The following is a 21723-nucleotide window of genomic DNA, read 5'->3' as shown; positions in this document are numbered from 1 at the left end:
AAAAAAAAAAAAAAAAAAAAAAAAAAAATGTTCCCCTTGACTGCCAGGCAGGATCTCAAGTTCTTTCCTGGCAGCCACTTCCCTCAAAATGCTTTACCTTGTTTCCCACCTGGCACCCATGCCCTCTCCTGAGTCTCTTTTAGAAATGCTCCTTTTCTTACTAAGCGGCTTCTGCAAGACTGACACAGGGTGGGCTGGACTTGTATGAGGAACAGTCTGGTAGCCACTGGGGAGGCCAATGAAGACATAAACTCTGTGTTTGTTTGTTTGTTTGTTTTGTGGTACTGGGAATTAAGCCCAGAGCCTCACACACATACTAGGAAGTATGTACCACTGAACTACATCTGCAGTCCCTGATTTTTTTTAACTCTCTGATTTTCACAAAGTCATCTGATTGCATGTACAGCTGTCATTGTTCTCATTTTCTATATATATATACACATATATATATAATTTTTTTTTTTTTTTTGGTCTTTTTGAGATAGGGTTTTCACTATGCATTTTAGGCTGGCCTTGAACTCACAGCGATCCGCCTGCCTCAGCCTCCTGAGTGCTGGGATTACAGGCATGAGCCACCTCGCCCAGCTGCTCTCACTATATTTTACGTTCTTGTTATCACATGTGAAGCACTTAGAACTGTCCCGGCATGTGGTACAGTGCTCTCCAGGTTCATTATTGTTCTAAGGTAGTTCTGAGAGAAAAGGGAGACCAGCAAGCAGCTATTCCAGTGTCTTCGTTAGGATTTTCTCATTTACAACTTTAACTGTATATCCAAGGTGTTAGGGATTTGTGTGTGTGTGTGTGAGTGTGATTGCTACAGAATGTGTTTGAGGATAAGGTCAAAGGATGAATTAACAGATGAGACTGAGGACAGTGGTGCTGATAAAAAGAAAGGATCATGGATGACTCCCAGGTTGCATATCCAGGTCTTCAATGTTTGATGCTTCGCCTATCTATGAGATCTGTCATGGCAAGAACAAGATCTGTCAGGCTTCTTGGGTCTAACACAGATTTGCTTGTTTCTCCAGGAAATACAACAGAGTTGCTAAATTAATAAATGAATCACAGTGATATAGTTTAAAAAGCAAATCTGACCAGCACAGTGGTACATGCCTGTAATCTTGGCAGTCTGGAAGACTGAAGCAGAAGGACTGAAAGTTTGAGTCCAGTCTCAACTGGAGTGAGGCCCTGTCTCAAAATAAAAACTGGAGTGAGGCAACTTAGTGAGGCCCTGTCTCAAAATAAAAATTAAAAATAGAGCTGGGGATGTGGCTAAATGAGAAGGTTCTGGGTTCCAACCACCCGCCCTTATACACACACAAAGTAAATCTGGATACAACCTATTTAAGTTTAAAGAGTTTCCTGTACTAGGGTCCCTTAAAGAATAGCGGCACATGGACTGCTGGGCTTCCTGGTGAGCTCATCTGAAATGCAATCACTGAAATTATTTTTACTGGGCACCCACTACATGCCTTACCCTCAGATTTGCTTCTTTCTCCAGGAAACACAACAGAGTTGCTGAATTAACAAATGAATCACAGTGATATATTCTTTTATTTTTGGAATACTGGGAATCAAACTCAGGACCTTGTGCTTGCCAAGCAGGCACTTGTGCCTCTGAGCTATATCCCCAGCCTGATATATTTTAAAATGCAAATCTGGCTGGCACAGTGGCACATGCCTGTAATCTCAGCAGTCTAGAAGGCTGAAGCAGGAGGATCTCAAGTTCCTGGGCTACATAGAATTTTCTCTTTTTTCTTCCTTCCTTTCTTTCTCTCCTTCTCTCCCTCCCTGAGAACTGAATCCAGACCCTTCACATTGGAGCTACATTACCAGTCCTTTTTCAAAAACTTATTTTTCATACAGGGTCTTGGTATGTGTTGAAGGTGCTCAGACTGGACTTGAACTTGCAACCCTCCTGCCTCAACCTCTCTTAGGGCCAGTATTATAGGCATGTGCTACCATGCTAAGCTTTATGTGGTGAGTTTAAGGCCAGCCTGGACTACATAGCAAGATCCTGTGTCAAAACAGCAAAGAGAATCAGCAAGCAAGAGAGAGACACACACAGAGACCCAATAGGATTTACTGATAGACTAGAGGAAGAATGTGTCCTGGCCCCCTCACACTAAGATTACCAAGGAAAAATATGTAGCCCAAGAAAGTCAGGTGTATTTACCATTGTAATAATGAAGCCTGAACACCAGAGGTACCCTGGAGAGTCTTACTAAACAAAGAAACAGAAGGTTTTTGAGTTTGGGGTAAGAGTGAAATCTAGGTGAAACGTAAGTAAAGCAGTGTTTCCATAAGCTCAAAGTAAATCAGAAGAGTGTGTAAAGGGATCAATATTAGGTCTGGATTGCAAAGTTAAAATATGTTGAACATTGTGTCCAGAAACCCCTTATCTAAAGCTTTGAGCCTGGACTGGAAGTTGAAGCTGCTCTTCTGTGTCAAAGTGACTTAGCTCCTCCAGGCAAAACTGAGGAATTATATCATTCCTACAGCTACAATTTCCTACAGCTATAATTTCAAACAGCAAAGTTTCTGATACTCTCTGACTTTAGACAACAGTTTACCAGTGAGTAAGAAAGCAGTAGTCATTCAAGGGGAGTCCTGCCACTTTACCTCTCAGCATGTCCTTGAAATATTTTTTCCTCTAGCTCTTCCAGTCAGACAAATGAGAGGACAGGTTTTTATTTTTTGATTTTTTGAAACTGGGTCTTGATGTAGTTTAGGCTGGCACTGAACTCACTACGTACGTAACCCAGACTGGCCTCGAACTCACGGGCATTCTCCTGCCTCAGCCTCCCGAGTGCTGAAATTACAGACGTGTACCACCGGGCCTGATTTGAGAGGACAATTTTTTTTGACAGTCCAAGTGAACTGACTTTCTGAAGTATGAAGAAAAAGAAAGGATGAGTCTAAGGGGCTTTTAGCCTCAGCAACAGGAAAGGAGACATTAGCTATTAGTTAAGACAGGAAGGACTATGGAAGATTTGGGGGGAGACAAGATGAGAAGTTCAGTACCAGACGTTCAGTATAAGTGCTGCCGAAGCTAGCACAGTACCAGATGTTTAGAGTTTGAAAAGTCCCAAATTCGTGGAGATGGAGACCAGACAGTTACAGTTAGAGACTAGACCAACCTCATTCCTCCCCAGACATCCCTCTCGTGCTCGTTGTGTTCACTATCTGTAGGCATCGCGTGCCGTTGCTATTTCAAATATCTGCACCGCTGCATGCAAACGTCTGCTTAGGTAAGACCCTAAGGCTGGACCCGGGGCCCAGGCACTGCTATAGTTACCCTTGGGCACCGCCCCCCAGAGCCCCGCCCCTCCCAAGCCCCGCCCCGCGCTTGCGCTCACTTGTAGAAGCTCACAGGCCGGTTGTCCGATCCCAGTCGGCCGGCAGAGTTGGAGCAGTTCGGAGCCCTGCAGTACTTAGGCATGGCTATCCAACCCCTTAGTTTTGCCCAGTCAGCGGCCGCGCTCTGGTCCTTGCCGTGCTCCGCCGAGTCCCGCCCCGCCCGGCACCCGCCAGCACTCCGCCTGCTTCACGTGACGTTCTCGGTGACTCCTCACGTGATGGGGCGCGCTGCGGGCGCCTGCGTACTAGGTGCCACTCGCGTTTCCACAGATACGACCCCGTCACGTGGGGAACGGGTAAGGGCCAGTACATCTGCACGAGGCCGGCTCTTCACCACCCAAACCTTTATCACGTGTTGAGGGAGAGGTGGCCTCAGAAAGAGCCTGCGCCATCCTAGTCCTCTGGTCTTTTAATGTCTTTCGGCTGCACCCTACACCTACATCCGGGCGACTGCTACGGCGCGCAAGGCAGCAAAGAGCAGGGCGAGAAGAGTTTGGCTTTCGCCTCGTAAAGGTTAAAACCTGTATGTTTCAGTCAAGAGGAAAACACTGGACTAGAAAGCTCGCCACACGTTGCCAAGCATCAGATTTAAGACCCCACCCTGCCTGAGACTCCGCTCCGCCTCTGAGCTCCCATTGGTCTTGGGCGCCGCATGCAGCCCCGTGATTGGCCAGACGGGCGGCCCGCGGTGACAAATGAGCAGCGGCGCCGGCGTTCCCGCGGCCATTCGCTGTTCAAGTGGGTCGTAGCGGCTGCGGCAGTTAAGGAGCGTAACGGTCGCCGGTCTCCAGAGCGACGATGGCGGCCTTAGGGCTCGGAGGCTACGCGCGGAACGATACAGTCGAGAAGCTGCCATCTGTCATGGCGGGAGTTCCAGCGCGGAGAACCCAGTCCTCCCCGCCCCCAGCCGCACCGCTCTGCCCGCGGCGGCGGACACGACTCTGGGCGGGGCCGGAGGACACGGTGCAGAACCGGGTGAGGAGCTGCTCGCCCTGCCTATCCTATTTCAGGCTTTCCTGGGCTGCCCTTAGCCCCTTTCTCAGCGCTTTGGCCCTGTCTACCAGCCCCCAACTGGTACCCTCAGGTTTCTTTCCTGCCCTGTTGTGTCCCAGAGGCCACGCCCCCTGCTCGGGGCTCCTCCCATTTCCCCGCCTCCTCGTCCTGGGAGCTGCTGCTCTTCATTCCTGGCTGACCCTCAGCTTTGGAGCTTTCCCTGGTTTCCAGCATTCAGCAAGCATTTCGCTTCTGCACATCATCCCTTTGTCCCGTCTTCCTGGGTATATCTTAAGCTGCATCTAGTCGCCTTTAGGCATTTTTCCCATACTTCCACTTTTGTTGGCCTCGCTCCCGCTAAGACTTCAGGCTACCTACCTGCGTTCAGTCTGGAGTGTTAACTCCCCCAGCTCTTCCTCGAATCTCCCCCCTTTCATTCCCCTCCCTGGCTTCTCTTTTCTTTTCCCTCACTAAGGTAGTGTTCTTATTCCATTTTGCCACTCAAAACTACGGAGAGGATGTGACTATGTAAAATGTCTGCAACGTTGCCTATACAGTAGTGCAGTTTCCCCTTGAGACACAGGGATGCAGAAGGAAATGGTTTTAGAATAGGTATTATTCCACTAGAGCAACAACAATTTTAAAAACTGTTTTCTAACCCCCTAGGCACAAAGTCTATTTTTACAAAACGGAGGTAACATCCTTACCATGGTATTGAAGGGAGAGGAAATTCTGACTATGATATTCTTGGCACAGAGTCCAGATAAAGGGTGTATACATGGTAGGTGCTAGTGGATCTTGTTCCTGCTTGGTGGATTTTTGCTGCTTCTGGTTATGTGGCTTGCTTCTGGCTGCAGAGCTCCAGGCAAGTAGCCCTTGACTATCCTTCTGGCTGTGCCTCCCATGTCCTGCCTCTCACCAAGGTTCAGTCATACTGGCCTGCTGTTTTCCTAAAGCTCCAAGTTCTTTTCTGCCTCCTAGCCTTTCTGTTTGGTGAGTCCTCTGCCTGGACTTCTTGCTGCAGTGTAACTGGTTGGTTTCCTTCCATCCTTCAAGTCTCAGCCTGAATATTCCTACCCTGAGAGTCCTAGTCTGAAGCAGTCACCCACCCGAATTTCTCACTCAGTGCCTTATAGTTCATAGCCCATATATCTTTCTGAAAGTGCCTTGTGAGCTCTTAAACTGTGTATGTAGGAGAATAACAAAAGCAAATACAGAGAGAGTGTAGAGGTGGGTAAGAGCGCAGCCTCTGGACTCAAGCTGCGTGAGCTTATATATTAATTTTTTTAATATATCTTAATTTTGTCCCTAGTAGAGTTGTGAACTTTTCTAGCAAGTTAGGAAGTTTTTCTGTGCTTCAGTTTCCCCATCTATAAAGTGAGAATAATGATGTAGAAATTGCTCAGAGTATTTGTTGAGGATTATATAGGCACATATCTGTAGCATTTAGAACAATACTGGGTATATTGCAAGTACTGTATTGATGCTTGTTAGCTAATACTGTTACTATTGTATATTGGGTAATGTCATATATTTTTCTTGCTTGGCAGCATAGCAGAGACTCTCAAAAAGACCTAATCTAAAAATGTCCAGTTATATAATACCCAGTAATGCTGATGGACACATAAAAACGTAAATGCCATTTCTTGATTGTCTGTTAGAATCCTGTCACTACTCCTTCCTAGATGAATAACCCCTCTTGGCCTGTTTCCTCATCTGTAAGAGGGCAGCGATAATGATGATGGTGGTGGTGACTACAGTATACCATAGGGTTAAGAGCATTACATAAGTGAATAGTTACAGGTTTTGGAACAGTGCCTGGCTGCTGGTAAATGCTCAGTAAATGTTAGCTATTATGGGAATGTTTGGCTTTTAATTCTGAGACCAGTGAGTTATTTAAGGAGGGGTTACTCTGTAATAATTAGAAACTAGTCTCTCTAAAATATGAAAGTACCATAATTCTGTTAGTCCATACTTTATATAAGTTGTTTAATCAACCATGATAGGATCTGGCCCATTTAACTTGGCTTTGAGAGCTTAAATTTTTTATATGTGACAGTTCTTTTGTTTTTTCTTGATACGTCTAAAACCTCCAACCTGTAAGTTTGACAAGGGAGACAGTGTCTGCTTTTGCTCGCTGCTCTGTCTCCTGCAAGGCTCAAATGGCTGGCTCTGAGCCAGACTGCCTGGGTTTGTATCTCCCTTGGAGAACCTGGCCACTCCCTGGGTAGCAAATCCTGGGCCTCAGTGTCTTTGTCTGTAAATAGTGCCTTCTTCTCTGGGTTATTGTGAGGATTCAAGTCTTTCACCCACATAAAAGTACCAAAAATTTTCTTTAAAAGTTACCATCTCACTTCAGCATTCCCTCTTCTTTGGCATTCCCAATTTCTTTCCCTGCTTTATTTTTTCCTATTGCTTCTATCATCACATGACATCTAGTTTGTATATTTGATTTGTTCCTTTGCTGTATCTTCTATCCCCATCACCATCAGAATGTGAGCTCTAGGAAGGCAGAGATTTTTGTCTGTTGTCGCCTCCATTCTGTTATTTCATTTTTTAAAAAAATGTTTTGGTGCTGAGGACTGAACCCAGGGCCTCCTGCTTGCTAGACAAAGGATTTACCACTGAGCTAAGTTCCCAGCCCCCTTCCCCTCCATTCTGTGGCCTGAACCTAGCACTGTGTATTTGCTGAGGGAATGTTGTCAGAAAAGCAGGTGTTAGGTGCCTGTTGGTAGCTTGGCTGCCAAAGCTTAGTAAATGTGGATGGAGCAGGAACTGTATGGGGACTGAGCCAGCTGTCCCATGTGGGGTCTGTTGGGGCAGATGTCTCTGATTTGGGCCTTTTCTTTGCAGGTGTCACTTGAGAAGGTGCTTGGCATCACAGCCCAGAACAGCAGTGGCCTAACCTGTAACCCTGGCACAGGCCATGTGGCCTACCTGGCAGGGTAAGTACATAGGCAGGCCTCTGTATCTAACCACTGTGAAGGAATTTGGAACTGAAGTCATTGGTGAATCTCTGGGCCTCTGCTTTCCCATGTATAGAATGTGGATAATGCTGCTTATCTCCAGGGGCTGTGCAGTGGATTCCATAGGCCCATCTGTGTCTACAACAGTACCTAGCATGTAGTGGACACTATAAAAGGCTTAATCATGACTGCAAGTAGGAAGTGGAAGCAATTCTGGGACATTCAGGTGGTTAAATCCAAAATTAGTGCTATCTTCTGCCTAGGTAGGTAAGGGAAGGACTAAAGGAAATCCAGCAGCTGTTTATTCCACAAATAAGGCTGGCACTGTTGTAGGCATCAAAGGGACTTCCCAGCAAGGCAGGGCAGACCCATAGTGATTCCTGATGAACAATATCTATTGCTGAGTTTTAGGAAAGCAGTCCAGGATAGAGGACATAGGTGGGCTCTTAAATCCAACAAGGACGGATTCACATCCTTGTTCTGTTCCTGCCATACTGAATTATCTGGGCAAAGAACCCCCCCCCCCCCGTGGGTTTCAGTTTCCTTATCTACAAAATGGGCCTAAAACGTCCTGATCTCACTTGGCAGCTGTAAAGATTTAAAGAGATTTTGTGCACAAGGTCTTCATTAGCCAAAGCCAGTGATGGAGAAGCTTTTAGCGCTTTCCATGATACAAACAGCCCACTGCAGCACACGTACCATAGGTTCACCACCACTGGCCTAGGCCCTAGCACCCAACAGAATAGCTCCCACAGAGGAAGCGCTGGTCTCTATTTAAGAATATATTAGGGGCTGGGGATTTAGCTCAGCGGCACAGCACCTGCCTGGCAAGCGCGAGGTCATGAGTTTAATTCCTGGTACCAGAAAAAAAAAAAAGAATATATTAATAATGTTAAGTGTCCTAGAATTCTCAGCATAGACATTTTGAGGAGAAAGAGGAGACCAGAGAGAATCTTCTGTTGAGAGGAAGCTTTGTTGACCTGTGGGCTTTCTGTTAGGAAAGGGTCATCCCTGAACCAACATGCTCCCCAGCTGAGGCATATTTTCCTTTCTCCCTAGCTGTGTGGTGGTGATTTTGAATCCCAAGGAGAACAAGCAGCAACACATCTTGAATACTGCCAGGTAGGCTGTGGGGCCTGGCCATGTGGTGGTGGTGGTAGGGGGACCAGGGTCCTGGTATATCCCCCTTCCGCACAGAGTCTAAAGGTCCTCATGGGTAAGGGATCACTCATTCACTCCTCCATCAGCTTAGCCTTCATTCACCTAGTATTTTTCTGCTAGGTGCTGTTCCAAGTGCTCGTGACATGGCAGTGACCAAAAGAAACAAGAATTGTTCATTAGAGATGACAGTCCAGTGCAGGCTGTAGAACAAGTTGGCACATTACTAGCTGATGGTGCACAGAACTGTGGAGGGAGTTATAGAGGACATGCTAGGGCAGCAAAAGGCTCCCTGAGTCTGAGACCTGCAGGCAGTGAGAGGGTAACTAATATGAAGGCAAGGGGAGAGCACCGTAAGCAAGAAGATCAGCAGGGCAAAGGTCCTGCAGTGGTGAGGAGCACCTGTGGACCCTTGTGCTGGGAGTAGGACACAGGCAGGGAGAAGGCTGGAGAAGCAGTATATGTGCTGCCGAAGGGAGCACAGGCTGGAGAAGCAGAAGCTGCATTATGTGGGCCTCGAGGGCCGCGGAAGGGGGTCAGATGTCATACTGAATGCAAAGCGCAACCCTGGAAGGAGTTTATAGGCCAGAGAAGTGCTTTCCGATACCACCCGAGCCCTTCAGCACATCCTATGTCTCCACAAAATTTACTCCTTTCTGATATGCCATCTAATTTCCCTCTTGCCAGTGTTCATGCTCTTCCTTCCACAGTGTGATCTCTCTGAAGGCAGGGACTTTGTATCAATTCATTCTTTTTCCTTATTACTAAGGATGAACCCAGGGCCTTTTGCACTGAGCTAAATTCCCTATCCCCTTTTTACTGATTTATTTTGCAGTGTCTGACATAAGTTTTTTTATTTTAATTTTTTTTTGGTTTTCTTGATACAGGGTCTCACTATGCAGTTTAGGTCTGGTCTTGAACTCCCTTTGTAGCCCAGGCTGGTCTCAAACTCTTGCTGCAGCCTCCTGAGTGCTGGGATTGTAGGCGTACCCCACCACTCCCAGCTTTATTTTAATTTTTGAGATAGGGTTTCACTAAGTTCCCTAGGCTAAGCTCAAATTTTCAATGGTCCTTTCTCAACCTCTGAGAGTGCTGGGGTTACAGGTGTGAGTCACCATACTCAGCTTGATTTGGGTTTTAGAAAGATCCTTCCATCTGGGCGTGGTGACACATACCTGTAATCGTAGCACTTTGGACGCTAAAACAGGATTGGCATGGGTTAAAGGCTAACCTGGGCTACATAGTGAGTTCAAGGCCAGCCTAAACTGTACATTGAGAGCTTGTCTCATTTATTTATTTTTGTCTTTTTGGGACAGAGTCTTACTATGCAGTTCAGGCTGACCTTGAGCTCACTTTGTAGCCCAGGTGGGCCTTGAACTCGCAATGATCCTCCTACCTCAGCCTCCCAAGTGCTGGGATTACAGGTATGCGCCATCATGCCCAGGGAGAACCTGTCTCAAAAACAAAAAACAACAAAAAAATAAAGATCCCTTAAAAAAAAATAAATAAAGATCCCTCAAAAGAAAAAAATGCCTCCAGCAACAGGTTTCTTAGGGAAAGCCTTTTGCCTTGAACAAGTTTACCTTGCCTTTGGGCAGACTAATCACTAGTTTTGAGGATATAGTTCCAAAAGGGCTATGACTTTTGGTAGGCACCCTGCATCAGTCCTTGACATAGTTGAAGCTTAGCTCCTTTGACTCCAGGTGAACAGATCAGGTGTGGATTTTGTCTCACTTATGGTCTCTAGGGCATGGTCTTTAAGCTATGGCAAGCCCCATTATATGGCAGAGATGGATTCCAATTTGGGTTCTTGGACCCACAGGTCCTAACTACAGGTTCTGTCATTAATGATAAGGGCATAGCTGGCTTAAAGATTCACTGTGTGATCTTAGGTGAAATACTGCTTTCTGAGCAAGTATAATCTCCTCTGCAAATAAGGTGGTTGTTTCCTTTTGTGAAAGTGTCCTTAAGACAATAATCACAAACCAGAGATCTACAGACTTGCCTGATACAGTGTGTTTTCTCTTTGTTTTTTGTTTTGTTTTGTTTTTGTGATACTGGGAATTGAATCCAGGGCCTTTGCACTGAGCTGCATGTGCAGCCTTTTTTTTTTCTTTTCTTTTTTTTTTTTTTTTGAGACAGCTTTGCTAAGTTTCCCAGGCTGGACTCAAATTTGTGATCTTCCTGCCTCAGCCTCCCACAGTCCTGGGATTACAGGCATGTGACATCATACCCAGCTAAAATTTTTTTACACAGAAGTAAATGTCCTTATTTTGGAAAAGTAGGAAATCCTAGCCACTGGTACTCATATTCCCCTATGGCAGTGATGGACTAGCGTTTAGTGGTACTTGTCAGATACTTCTTGGCCAGTCTTTCTAGTCTGTGTTTCCTCCCTAATTCCTGTAAGCAGTGCAGGGCATGGAGGTGCCTACTTTCAGCCTTTGCTGGGTCTCACTGAGGCAGTGGTGTGCCTAGCAAGGAGATATTAAAATCTTGAGCACATATTAAAGTAATATGATCCTAGGTTTTAAGCCCAAAGAAAGTTGAATTTATTGATCTAGAATGAGACCTGAGCATTGCCAATTTTTATAAGTATATATAAAAATAATTCCAGGATGAGGGATATAGTCCAGAAGCACAGCACCTGCCTGGCAAGCACGAGATTGTGAGTTGGAGTCCTGGTACCCAAAAAAAAAATTCCAGATTTACAAGAGTAGTGAAAAGAGCACTTACATATCTTTCCTCTTATTAATAAACACTTATTTATCTTAGCACTTCTTTATCTTTCCTCCCACATATTAATATTTACCACATCTGCTTTATTATTCTCTATCAATACATTTATTTTTTACTGAACTGTTTGAGAGTAAGTTGCAGACATGATACCTCTGTCTCTAAATACTTCAGTATGAATTTCCCACAATAATTAGAGCATGGTACTTCAAAATTAAAATACATCCATCAAAATCAGAAATTCAAGCTGGTATAGCACTACCATCTACTCTTTTCACTCCATTCAAGTTTCAACATTTGTTCCAACACTGTCCTTTACAGCTACAGGATTCTGCCCAGAATCACATATTGCATTCATTTGTCACTTCAGTCTCTTTCAGAGTAAAGCAACTCCTCCATCTTTTCTCGATTTTCATGATCTTGACACTTTTAGGGACTACATATCAGGCGTTTAGTAGAATATCCCAGCATTCAGGCTGTCTGCTGTTTCCTCAAAGTAGATTCAGATTCTGTATCTTTGGTAGGAATACTTGAGAAGAGTTGTGTCTTGGGCCATTGTATGTGACTGGTGGTGTTCACATGGAAACTTAAGTTAAGGTGTTGCCTGCTGGACTTCATCAAAGCTTCTCTTTTCCCCTCTGTGATTAGTAAATGTCTTGGGGAATCTTCTCTGAGACAGTGCACATATCTTCCTGTTCCTTACCGCATTGCACTCAGCTAGTCATAGCATGGCATTGCCATATTTCAAAAGTTTAAAAAAAAATTTCCCACGGAGTTCTATGTAGCCAGGACTGAAACTTAGAAATCAGAAAGTTGCCCTGTCTGGTTAGGTGGCCTTGGGTAGAGGCTTCCTTGAGTAGAGTTCTCTACATCTGCAGAATTAGCTAATGAAACTAGACTCTACAGAGCATGCTCATGTGATGACCATGTAGCATTTGCCGGAGAGCCAGGCACAGGCTCAGGGCATGCAACAAGGCATGGGTGACTACAAACAATGAAAACCCATAACAAGCACGGCTAACAACACAAGGGCATGCTTTTCTCCCACATAAGAATTCTGGGGCCGGGCATGGTGGCGCATGCCTGTAATCCCAGCACTCGGGAGGCTGAGGCAGGAGGATAGTTGCAAGTTCGAGACCTGCCTGGGCTACAAAGTGGCTCCAGGCCAGCCTGAACTGCATAGCAAGACCCTGTCTCAAAAAGGCCAAAAAAAAAAAAAAATTCTGGAGATGTGCAGCCCAAGTGTCTGGTGTCTCTCTAAGTGTTAGGTATCAGCCATGTGTGATGGTGCATGCCTATAATCTTAACCATTGGGAGGCCGAGGCAGGAGAATCACCCTGAGTTCAAGGCCAGCCTGGACTACATAGCGAGACCCTGTCTCAAAAACAAACTTTTTTTAAAAAGTTACTAGGGACTTCATTCCTTTTGTCTTTCTGTTCTGCCACATTTAATTGCAAGGCTTCTGTTCTTGAGATCACCTCAAGGCCCAAAATGGAGTTCTGACTATCATGTCCTTGTTGCAGGAAGAGTGCAGGTAGGGAGGTTCGCAAGGGGTTCCCATTGAGAAACCTTTCTGGAGATCCCATGCAGCACATCACCTTTCTGCTTATAGGCTATAAGTCATGTAACTATGTCTGTATAGCTGCAAGAGAAGCAAGGAAATGTACTCTGTCTGGGCACATTGGCATCCCAGTTCAAAGTAGGGTTATGTCAGTGAGGAAGGAAGACAATCAGATACAGGGTAGGCAGCTCTGTGTGATGTCTGCTGCTATTTAAGGAGTAGAAGGAAGGCACCAGAGGGTGAGCTCCCTGATGATAAATGGAGCTTGTCAAAGACTCAGTTAGAAACATTTTCTTAGTTATCTGCATGCTAATTTACTAACTCATGAGGGAAACAATTAGTAGACTGTTAAGAAACAAAGAGGGGATAGCTCAGTGGTAGAGTGTTTGCCTAGCATGTGCAAAGCCTCAGTACCACAAAAAGAAAAAAGAGGGGCTGGGGATTTAGCTCAGCGGCACAGCACCTGCCTGGCAAGTGCAAGGTCGTGAGTTTGATTCCCAGTACTGGAAGAAAAACAAAACAAAACAAAAAAGAAAAAAGAAGAGGAAAAAAGAAGGGAGATGGGGGGAGAAAATACAATCTGGGAATAGGAAATCTTCCAGAAAATGTGCCAACTATTCTGGTCATTCACTCCTTGTGCAGGAATATCACCAGAGGGAAGCATTTCAGTTGTTTGTAGGTTTTGCACATAACCTTTAGCATGTGTGTGTTTACACTGTGAGTTTAGTAGCTGAGGACATGCTGCAGCCTTCTCGATGTTCATACCACCCTTTTAGTTAGGCCAGGTCCATACCATTGCCTATGTGTGGATTTCTCAGGATTATAGGGTGGGTGGGGTCTTAGGAAGCCCACTCTGCAGAGAGAGAAGAAAACAGTGTCCCTGAACAGTGTACAACCCATTTGTATTTCATGTTTCATAGAGGGAGCCTTTGCTTTTACCCCATTTCTCAAGTGCTATGTTGGGCACATAGGCTGCACTGTTTGCCAGGAGCTCCTTACACTCACCTCTCTTGGCCCATTCCCAGGCCCCAGGGGCCAGCAGTGGGCAGAGTGCTGACAGCACAACCACCCTCAGTAGAACCAGTGATCAACTCCTTTCCTTGTTCCCAGGAAGTCTCTGAGTGCTCTGGCCTTCTCTCCTGATGGGAAATACATAGTGACAGGGGAGGTAAGTCACAATCATGACTAAGCAGGTTGGGAGGGCCTTGGGGCCATTCCTTCTGCTCGCAGCAGCCTGGGGAGTCCTTGAAATAACTCCCTCCTGGGCCAGAAAAGTCCTGGTGCAGATGAGGGGAGTGGCTTTTGGGGATACCCTGTGGCAATGACAACTTCCACTGTGAGAGCCCCTGTAGCCCCGCCTGGTGCAGAGCCCAGCAACACCAATGGCGTTGCTTTCCCTAGAACGGACACAGGCCAGCTGTGCGCATCTGGGATGTAGAGGAGAAAAGTCAGGTGGCAGAGATGCTGGGCCACAAGTACGGAGTAGCCTGTGTGGCTTTCTCACCCAATATGAAGCATATCGTGTCCATGGGCTACCAGCATGACATGGTCCTCAACGTCTGGGACTGGAAGGTAAGAACCACCACTGGGCCTATGGACAGGTAGTCAGTTGCCAGAGCATCTAGAGTCTCAGGTACTGGGGGAACTGAATAAAACAATTTGCTAAAGTGCTCATTCAGCTAGCAGGTGTTTACTGAATACCCACTACTTCCTTCTGTTCTGCTACACTTATTTTGAGGTTTTTGTACCTGCGGTCACCTGTTGGCCCAAGGTGGAGTTCTGGCTGTCATGTCCCTATTTCAGAAGAGCAAGTGGGAAGTAGGGCACATTTCTTGTGGGACCCATGACAAGGTCTCAACTATGGAGTTAATGGATTTATTTTTATATCAAAGAGCTGTGACCTTGGACAGGTGACTTCTCTGTATGTTTCCTTACCTCTAAATGGCTATAACAGAATCCTCCCCCTTGAGCTGTGGGACTTCAATAGCTTCCACACCAGAAGGCTGGGGTTTGGAACACCTAGGGGAGGACTTGGACTCAGCAGAAGTGGCTACCAAGTCCTGGTTCCGCCCATCACCTATTATGTGATCTTGAACACATGCTGTCTCTGCTCAGCCTGGCAGAATGGTGGAGAAGTGCCTTCCTCATAGGGCTTTTGAGAGGATTCCATGGGTTACCCCAAGAAGGTCTCAGAGGAGGGCCCAGAGCAAGAGCCCTAGCTGTGACTGCCCCTACGTAACACCAGGGCTGCAGAGCTTGGACCTTTGGAGAGAGTTCTGGGACTTACTCTCACCTGAGAACCTTTCTAAGCCTCAGTCTCCTCTAGAGGTTAGGAATGAAAGAGTCATACGTCAGTTTCCCTAGAGTGTAGCTCACTATAGTGTCCAAGGAAAATCACCTCAGAGCAAAGGAGAGCAGGGAGACATCGGGCTGAGAGCAGGGAGACATGGGGCTGAGGGCCGAGGGACAAGGAGTCTGATGGGTGGGTGCTGGTGTGAGTTGCTCTGCACCCATTCTTCCAGAAAGATATCGTGGTGGCCTCCAACAAGGTGTCATGCAGGGTCATTGCCCTCTCCTTCTCTGAGGACAGCAGCTATTTTGTTACTGTTGGGAACCGGCACGTGAGGTTCTGGTTCTTAGAAGTCTCCACTGAAGCAAAGGTGAGTTTCAGTCCCTGCCACCTCAGCAGGCCCTAGGGCAGTCAGCGGTAGTAGCAGCATGGGCTCCTGTTTCTGTTAAAGCCTTGGGGGGGTGGTCTCCCAAGGACCTGCAGGACCCCCTGACCCTAGAGCCGGAGCTCATTTTTGAACCACTGCCTTCCAACCCCTCTGCCCAGGAGACTGTATTCTGTTTTTCCTTTCCTTCTCCCCCACTTGGAAGACTTCAGAGTCCTCTTTAGCTGTGTTGATAAGTGACCCATAATGGCCCTGCTGGGGACTAGGCCATGTGGATGATATCTCACTGTGTCCTACTGTGCTTCAGGTGACAGGCACAGTGCCCCTAGTGGGGCGCTCAGGAATCCTGGGTGAGCTGCACAACAACATCTTCTGTGGTGTGGCGTGTGGCCGGGGCCAGATGGCAGGCAACACCTTCTGTGTGTCCTACTCGGGCCTCCTCTGCCAGTTCAACGAGAAGAGGGTGCTGGAGAAGTGGATCAACCTGAAGGTACCCCTCCCTCTGTGCCCGCCGTCGGGGAGCTATTCTTCCCACCTGGTTGTCTCCAGGGATGCTCAGCAGTGTCCCTGCTGCTGGTTGGCCTCACTAGTTATGTGTGTGTGAGGCTCTAGGCATATAACTCCTCCTCTGTGTGCCCCAGTGTCTTTGTAAATGGGAATACTGCTCTCTCACAATTGCTAAGGTATGAGATGATACACGTGAGGTGTTCAGCACAGCGCTGCACCCTGAAATGGAGTCAGAATTGCAATTATTTTCCTATCACTCTTTGGTGTAGTTCACATTCCCTTTCATTATGAAGCACTCAGCTGGTCAGCTGTTACAAGGATTGTTTCTTTTTTTTTTTTTTTGAGATGGTCTCACTATGTAGTCTAGCCTTGAACTAGCTTTATAGCCTAGGCTATCGTCAAACTCACAATCCACATGCTTCAAAACTGGGCATGGTGGCACACGCCTTTAATCCCAGCGTTGGGGAAGTAGAGGCAGGAGGATTGCTGCGGATTTGAGGCCAGCCTGAATCACAGATAATCTTCACGCTTCAGCCTCCTGAGTGCTGACATTACAGGTTGTATACCATCACAACAGGCATGTCATATTTTTTTTTAAGCTAAGGCACCCTTGACTTTATTGCTTTTCAATCAAAAAAGACTATGCAAAATATGTAAAATTTTAAAACAAAGGATAATGAATCAGTAAATTGCAGAACAACGTTTCTTCAGTATCTGAAGGCTTAAGACCAAGCTATCTCCCCTATTCCAAGTTCATTTGCCCATTCAGCTGTCCCAAAGTAGCATAGTTTCCACTTTGTTTCCACCTTCACAGTTCAGAGTTAATGGCATGTAATAAAATTCTAAATTCTAGCTGGGCGTGGTGGCGCACACCTATAATCCTAGCACTCGGGAGTCTGAAGCAGGAGGATTGTTGTGAGTTCGAGATCCGCCTGGGCTACAAAGTGAGCTCAAGGCCAGACTGAACTGCACAGCGAGACCCTCCCCCCGCAAAAAAATTCTAAAGTCTGTCTTTTCTAGTTGGTAAACATCATAGTTGTTTTCTTTTTCTTTTTTTTTTTCCTTGTTTTAATCCTTTTCCTAGAATTTAAGCAGCTTTTAAATAGGAAGCTTTTGACAGCTAAAAGTTTACTGCCTGAGCATGATGGCTCATAAAGACCCTCTAGATTTGGGAAAATTCCCTTAATCTGTGTCTAGTGTCTGAACTTTCTGGCCCTTCTATCTGAATGTCCTGATAGGATAGAATGTCCTTCCTGTATATTGTAACTTCTTTCTAGGCTGCTATGAAATTGTTTTTAAGCAATAGGGAAAAAAATTTAAGCCTAAACATTGACCCAGTTATTACAGGTCCTCTCTCTGAAATTGCAGTGTGCTGAACAGATATTTTCCACACACCACTGAGTTCCTCTGTGGACAGCAATGACTGCTGTGTCCCAACTCATGCCTCTGTCTGCCTGCTGGCACATCTCCTTCAATGATGACTATAGCTACATCCTGATTTCAAAAAATCTTTTCTTTTTGTCTTTTTGAGACAGGGTCTCACTATGCAGTTCAGGCTGGCCTTGAGCTCACTTTGTAGCCCAGGCTGGCCTCGAACTTGCAGTGATCCTCCTGCCTCAGCCTCCCGAGTGCTGGGATTACAGGTGTGCGCTACCATGCCCTGTGCTAAAAAATCTTAAGATATGCCAAAAGGGGCATCTTAGACCCGTGGAACCATAAGTCTTCTCTGCAGTGCCAACGCTGCTCTCAGTCCATGTATCCCTGGGCCAGGTCGCATGAAGCACCAGGTTCACTTGGGTCTGTCTCTTCTGTTCCCACAGGTCTCCCTGTCTTCCTGCCTCTGTGTTAGTGAGGAACTCATCTTCTGTGGCTGCACAGATGGGATAGTCCGCATCTTCCAGGCCCACAGCCTCCAATACCTCACCAACCTGCCCAAGCCACACTACCTGGGGATAGACGTGGCCCAGGGCTTGGAGTCCAGGTACCACCTGGCAGGGGCAAGGGGTGGGGAAGGAGAAGGTCAGGCATCCATCCACGCTTCCAGGTTCTTCTGATCCATCTGCCTGACCATCCTACCAACACTAATGATTGCTGTCAGCCTTGGGCTTTACCCACAAGGAACAAAGAAAAAAATTTTTTGCCTTTCCAGGGCAGATTTCAGGGCAAGAAGTGAAGCTGGGGGTTGAGGGTGAGTGGTACGGGATGGGACACAAAGTAAGAGACAGAATCACTTCAGGTAATGCTCAGTGCTCTTGAAAAACTAAAACTCAAAGCAGGTCTGAATCTAATGGAATGTATTCTTGAGTGTTGTTAACATTTATTAAGCACCTGGTAAGTGCTGTTCCTAGCTGGAAGCAGGAAAACAAGCAAGGCAGCAGGATCTCTGCCAGCAGAAACTTTACAAGGGCTGGGTGTGGGGGTGCACGCCTGTCATCTCAGCACTGGGGAGGCTGAGGCGGAGGATTGCCATGAGTTCAAGGTCAGCATGAATGGCATAGTGAAACTTGGTCTCAAAAAGAAAAGTTAAAGGGAGCTGCATGTTATACAAGTGCACAAGCAAGTCAGATAGTCCTAGCTCTTGGTGAAAGAAAGCAAGGATTTGGGGAGGAACACCGGGCTGTGTTAATTCAGTTTCTGGTGAGGAAGAGCCAGGTGCAAAAAGAGCAAGGCCCTAACAGCAAGTGTGAAGGCCTTAGGGGGGCAACACATTGGAAATAGCATGTTACAGGAATAGTGAGGGCTGTGTGGCCAGAACTAGCATCCTGGGGGAGGATGGCAAGAGATGAGGTCCCAGCACTGATACAGGTTACCCAGCAGGAGGAGCCTGTAGTCTGTTCTGAGGCTGATGGGCAGCCTTGGGCGTTACATGACCAGGCTTTGCATGATAAATCCCTTGGCCGCCACCATGTCCAGAGTAGAGGGAAGGGCAGAACTGTGGCTTATCTCCTTTGTTGTAAGTGGGTCTAATGGACTGTGGGCTGGGTACCTAACTAGAACATGCTGGAGACCTGGGCTTCCTACTTGTCCATTGCCGGATACCACCTCCTGGGTTCCCTCTCTAAGACATAGACTGAACGGGATGACTGGGTGTCATGAAGGAAAAAAGATAGGTGAGCAACCCACAGCCCACGGCATGTGGTAGTAGCTGGGCTGCCTAGCCCTGCCACCGTCTGTTGTGTGCTATGTGTCCTAGGGCAGGTCAGTGTGCCTCTCTGTGCTTTGGTTTCCTCATCTGTTAAACACAGTACTCACTGTTATGACTGTGAGAATTTAGTACAGCTAAGATTCTTAGCCTAGCTCACAGTAAGTACTCAGTAAACAATAATCTTTGTAGGGATAGCCCAGGCCAGTGGGCAGCTCCCCAGCCCCCTCAAACAGAAGTTTTAAATTGCACATTGGTGAGACCAAGGAGAAAGGAGAGACAAGGCCTATGGCACATACTCATTCTCTGACCATAATCAGAAAAAAAGAGAATAGGAACCTGGGTTGAGTAGAATGAGGGCAAAGAAATGTCAATAGGAGTACTTTTGTCTTGCTTTTTCCTCTTTTATTTGGCCCAAACTCACTCTGCAGTGCCAGTTTCTCTCTCACTCTTCATTTTTATTTTTTCAAATAAACTTTACCACTGCTTAAAAAAAAAAAAAGAAAAAGAACACCTCAGACTGCTCTCAAAGACCATACAGACACTTACAGTTTGCAGCCTCTGTTAGAACCAAACAAAAGAAAGGAGATGGGGAAGTGGCATTGGGGTAGGTGAGATGCCATCAATACCATAAGGGGTGGAATCACCAGGCAAGAGAGAGGCTGCTGTTACTACTCACAGTGACAGTGGTGATGGTTGATGACCCGTGTGGTCTTGTTAGCTTTCTCTGTCACAGGAAGGTGGATGCAGTCTACCCAGACACCGTGGCACTGACCTTCGACCCTGTCCATCAGTGGCTGTCCTGCATATATAGGGACCATAGTATCTACGTCTGGGATGTCAAAGACATCAACAAAGTGGACAAGATGTGGTCAGAGCTCTTCCATAGCTCCTACGTCTGGAATGTGGAGGTGAGTCCCTCCATCCACTTGCCCCTGCTTAGTCCCTGTTTGGGGGCTCAGCTAGTGGAATCTTCCAAAGAGTTTGAGGTACCCATTGGGCCATTCTTTTGAGAGATACTCATTGACTCCCACAGTGTGAAGGCCCTCTTGGAGGTGCTAGGGATAAAGCTGAGAAACAGATAAGACTCACCTCCCAAATCTAGGCAACCACTGAACTACTTCAGTCTGGATGTCTTGACTAGACTAGTCCGTTTGCAATTCTGTACTGTCTCAGCACCTCATTGAAACCTTCACAGAGCTTGAAGGCAGCCTGGTTCTGTGAATATTCCAAAAGTTTTCGATCAATCAATTAATGAAGATTCTGTGTTTGTCTTGGGCTTTCAATAATTCAACTGTGATGTATCTTGATTTGGATCTCTGAGTTTACGATACTTGGAGTTGTTGAGCTTGACAGTTGATTCATGTCTTTTATCAAATTTAGGCAATTTATTAAGAAAAATTTTTTAAGATAGATACAATAGTGAGTGCTTGTAGTCCCAGCTACTCAGGAGGATGAGGGGGAAAGAGCACTTGAGCCCAGGAGTTCAAGACCAGTCTGGGCAACATAATAAGACCTTGTCTTCATAAAAAACAAAAAACCATGCTGGGTGTGGTGGTGCATGCCTGTAATCCCAGCATTTAGGAGGCTGAGGCAGAAGAATCACCAATACTTCAAGGCCAGCATGGGATACATAGTGAGTTCAAGATCAGTGTGAACTACGTAGCAAGACCCAGTCTAAACAAAACAAAAGTGAGAAGTTTTCAGATTTTAGATATAAAGATATATTCTTTCTACTCCTTTCTTCCCTCCTTTCCTTTCAAGATTCCCATAATGCATATACTGGTACTCTTGATGATATTCCACAGGTCCCAACCCTGAAGGCTCTGTTCACTTTTTGTTACACACTTTTCTTTCTATTTCTTACACTGTGTCATTTCAGTTGACTTATCTTTAAATTCACTGATTATTACTTCAGCTTTAAATCTCTTGTTGAACCCTAGTGAATTTTTCATTTTAGTTATCCGATGTTTCAGCTCCATTTCTAGTTGGTTCTTTTTCATAGTTTCTGTTTTTATTAATACTGTAGCTGGGGGATGTGGTGGCATATGCCTGTAATCCCAGCATTTGGGAGGCTGAGGCAGGAGGATTGTTGAGTTCGAAACCAGCCTGGGCTACAAAGTGAGCTCAAAGACAGCCTGAATTGCATAGTGAGACCCTGTCTCAAAAAAAAAAAAAAAAACTATAACTGGGCATGGTGGTGCACACCTGTAATCCCAGTACTCAGGAGGCTGGGGCAGAAGGGTCACTGTGAGTTCAAGGCCAACCTGAACTACAGAGTGAGGCTGTGTCCTAAAAAGCAAAAAAAAAAAAAAAAAAGATACTACTTGGTGAGACATCATTCTCCTGGTTTCCTTTAATGCTATCCACAATTTCCTTTACTTCATTCAGCATATTTAAGATAATTGATTTATAGTCTTTGTCTAAAAATACAATCTGAGGGGCTGGGGATTTAGCTCAGCGGCACAGCGCCTGCCTGGCAAGCGCAAGGTCATGAGTTCGGTTCCCGGTACCGGAAAAAAACCAAAAACAAAAAAAAAATAAGAGGCGCTGGGAGGCCCAGGGGACGGGCGGGGCGAGCAGGCCCTCGGAGCCGGCCGAGCAGGCTCCCCCAGCCCCCCGCGCCTT

General features: G+C 46.2%; 2 protein-coding genes across 5 annotated transcripts in view; one reads left to right on the top strand and one right to left on the bottom strand.

The window, feature by feature from the left end:
* The window catches only part of Thap8 (THAP domain containing 8), a 13780-nt gene extending 9693 nt beyond the window's left edge, over positions 1-4087 (bottom strand). The window contains exons 1-2 of the mRNA XM_005399924.2: positions 3961-4087; positions 3360-3433 (exon numbers count right to left, since the gene is read on the bottom strand). Coding sequence (XP_005399981.2) covers positions 3360-3433; positions 3961-4087 — 201 coding nt within the window. The remainder of the gene's footprint in view (positions 1-3359; positions 3434-3960) is intronic.
* Positions 3432-21723, top strand: part of Wdr62 (WD repeat domain 62) — a 41802-nt gene continuing 23510 nt past the window's right edge. For 3 of the 4 annotated variants that reach the window (XM_013522436.1, XM_013522434.1, XM_013522437.1), the window contains exons 1-9: positions 3432-4335; positions 7207-7298; positions 8379-8441; positions 13882-13939; positions 14173-14343; positions 15294-15431; positions 15754-15936; positions 17774-17934; positions 19817-20006. In XM_013522436.1, coding sequence (XP_013377890.1) covers positions 4159-4335; positions 7207-7298; positions 8379-8441; positions 13882-13939; positions 14173-14343; positions 15294-15431; positions 15754-15936; positions 17774-17934; positions 19817-20006 — 1233 coding nt within the window. In that variant the 5' untranslated portion in view covers positions 3432-4158. The remainder of the gene's footprint in view (positions 4336-7206; positions 7299-8378; positions 8442-13881; positions 13940-14172; positions 14344-15293; positions 15432-15753; positions 15937-17773; positions 17935-19816; positions 20007-21723) is intronic. The other variant, XM_013522435.1, reaches the window with a different exon arrangement.

Source organism: Chinchilla lanigera, unplaced genomic scaffold (assembly GCF_000276665.1).
Source record: "Chinchilla lanigera isolate Chin_1 unplaced genomic scaffold, ChiLan1.0 scaffold00067, whole genome shotgun sequence".
Classification (NCBI taxonomy): domain Eukaryota; kingdom Metazoa; phylum Chordata; class Mammalia; order Rodentia; family Chinchillidae; genus Chinchilla; species Chinchilla lanigera.
The sequence above is the reverse complement of the archived record's forward strand: the minus strand, read 5'-3'. Positions and strand labels throughout refer to the sequence as shown.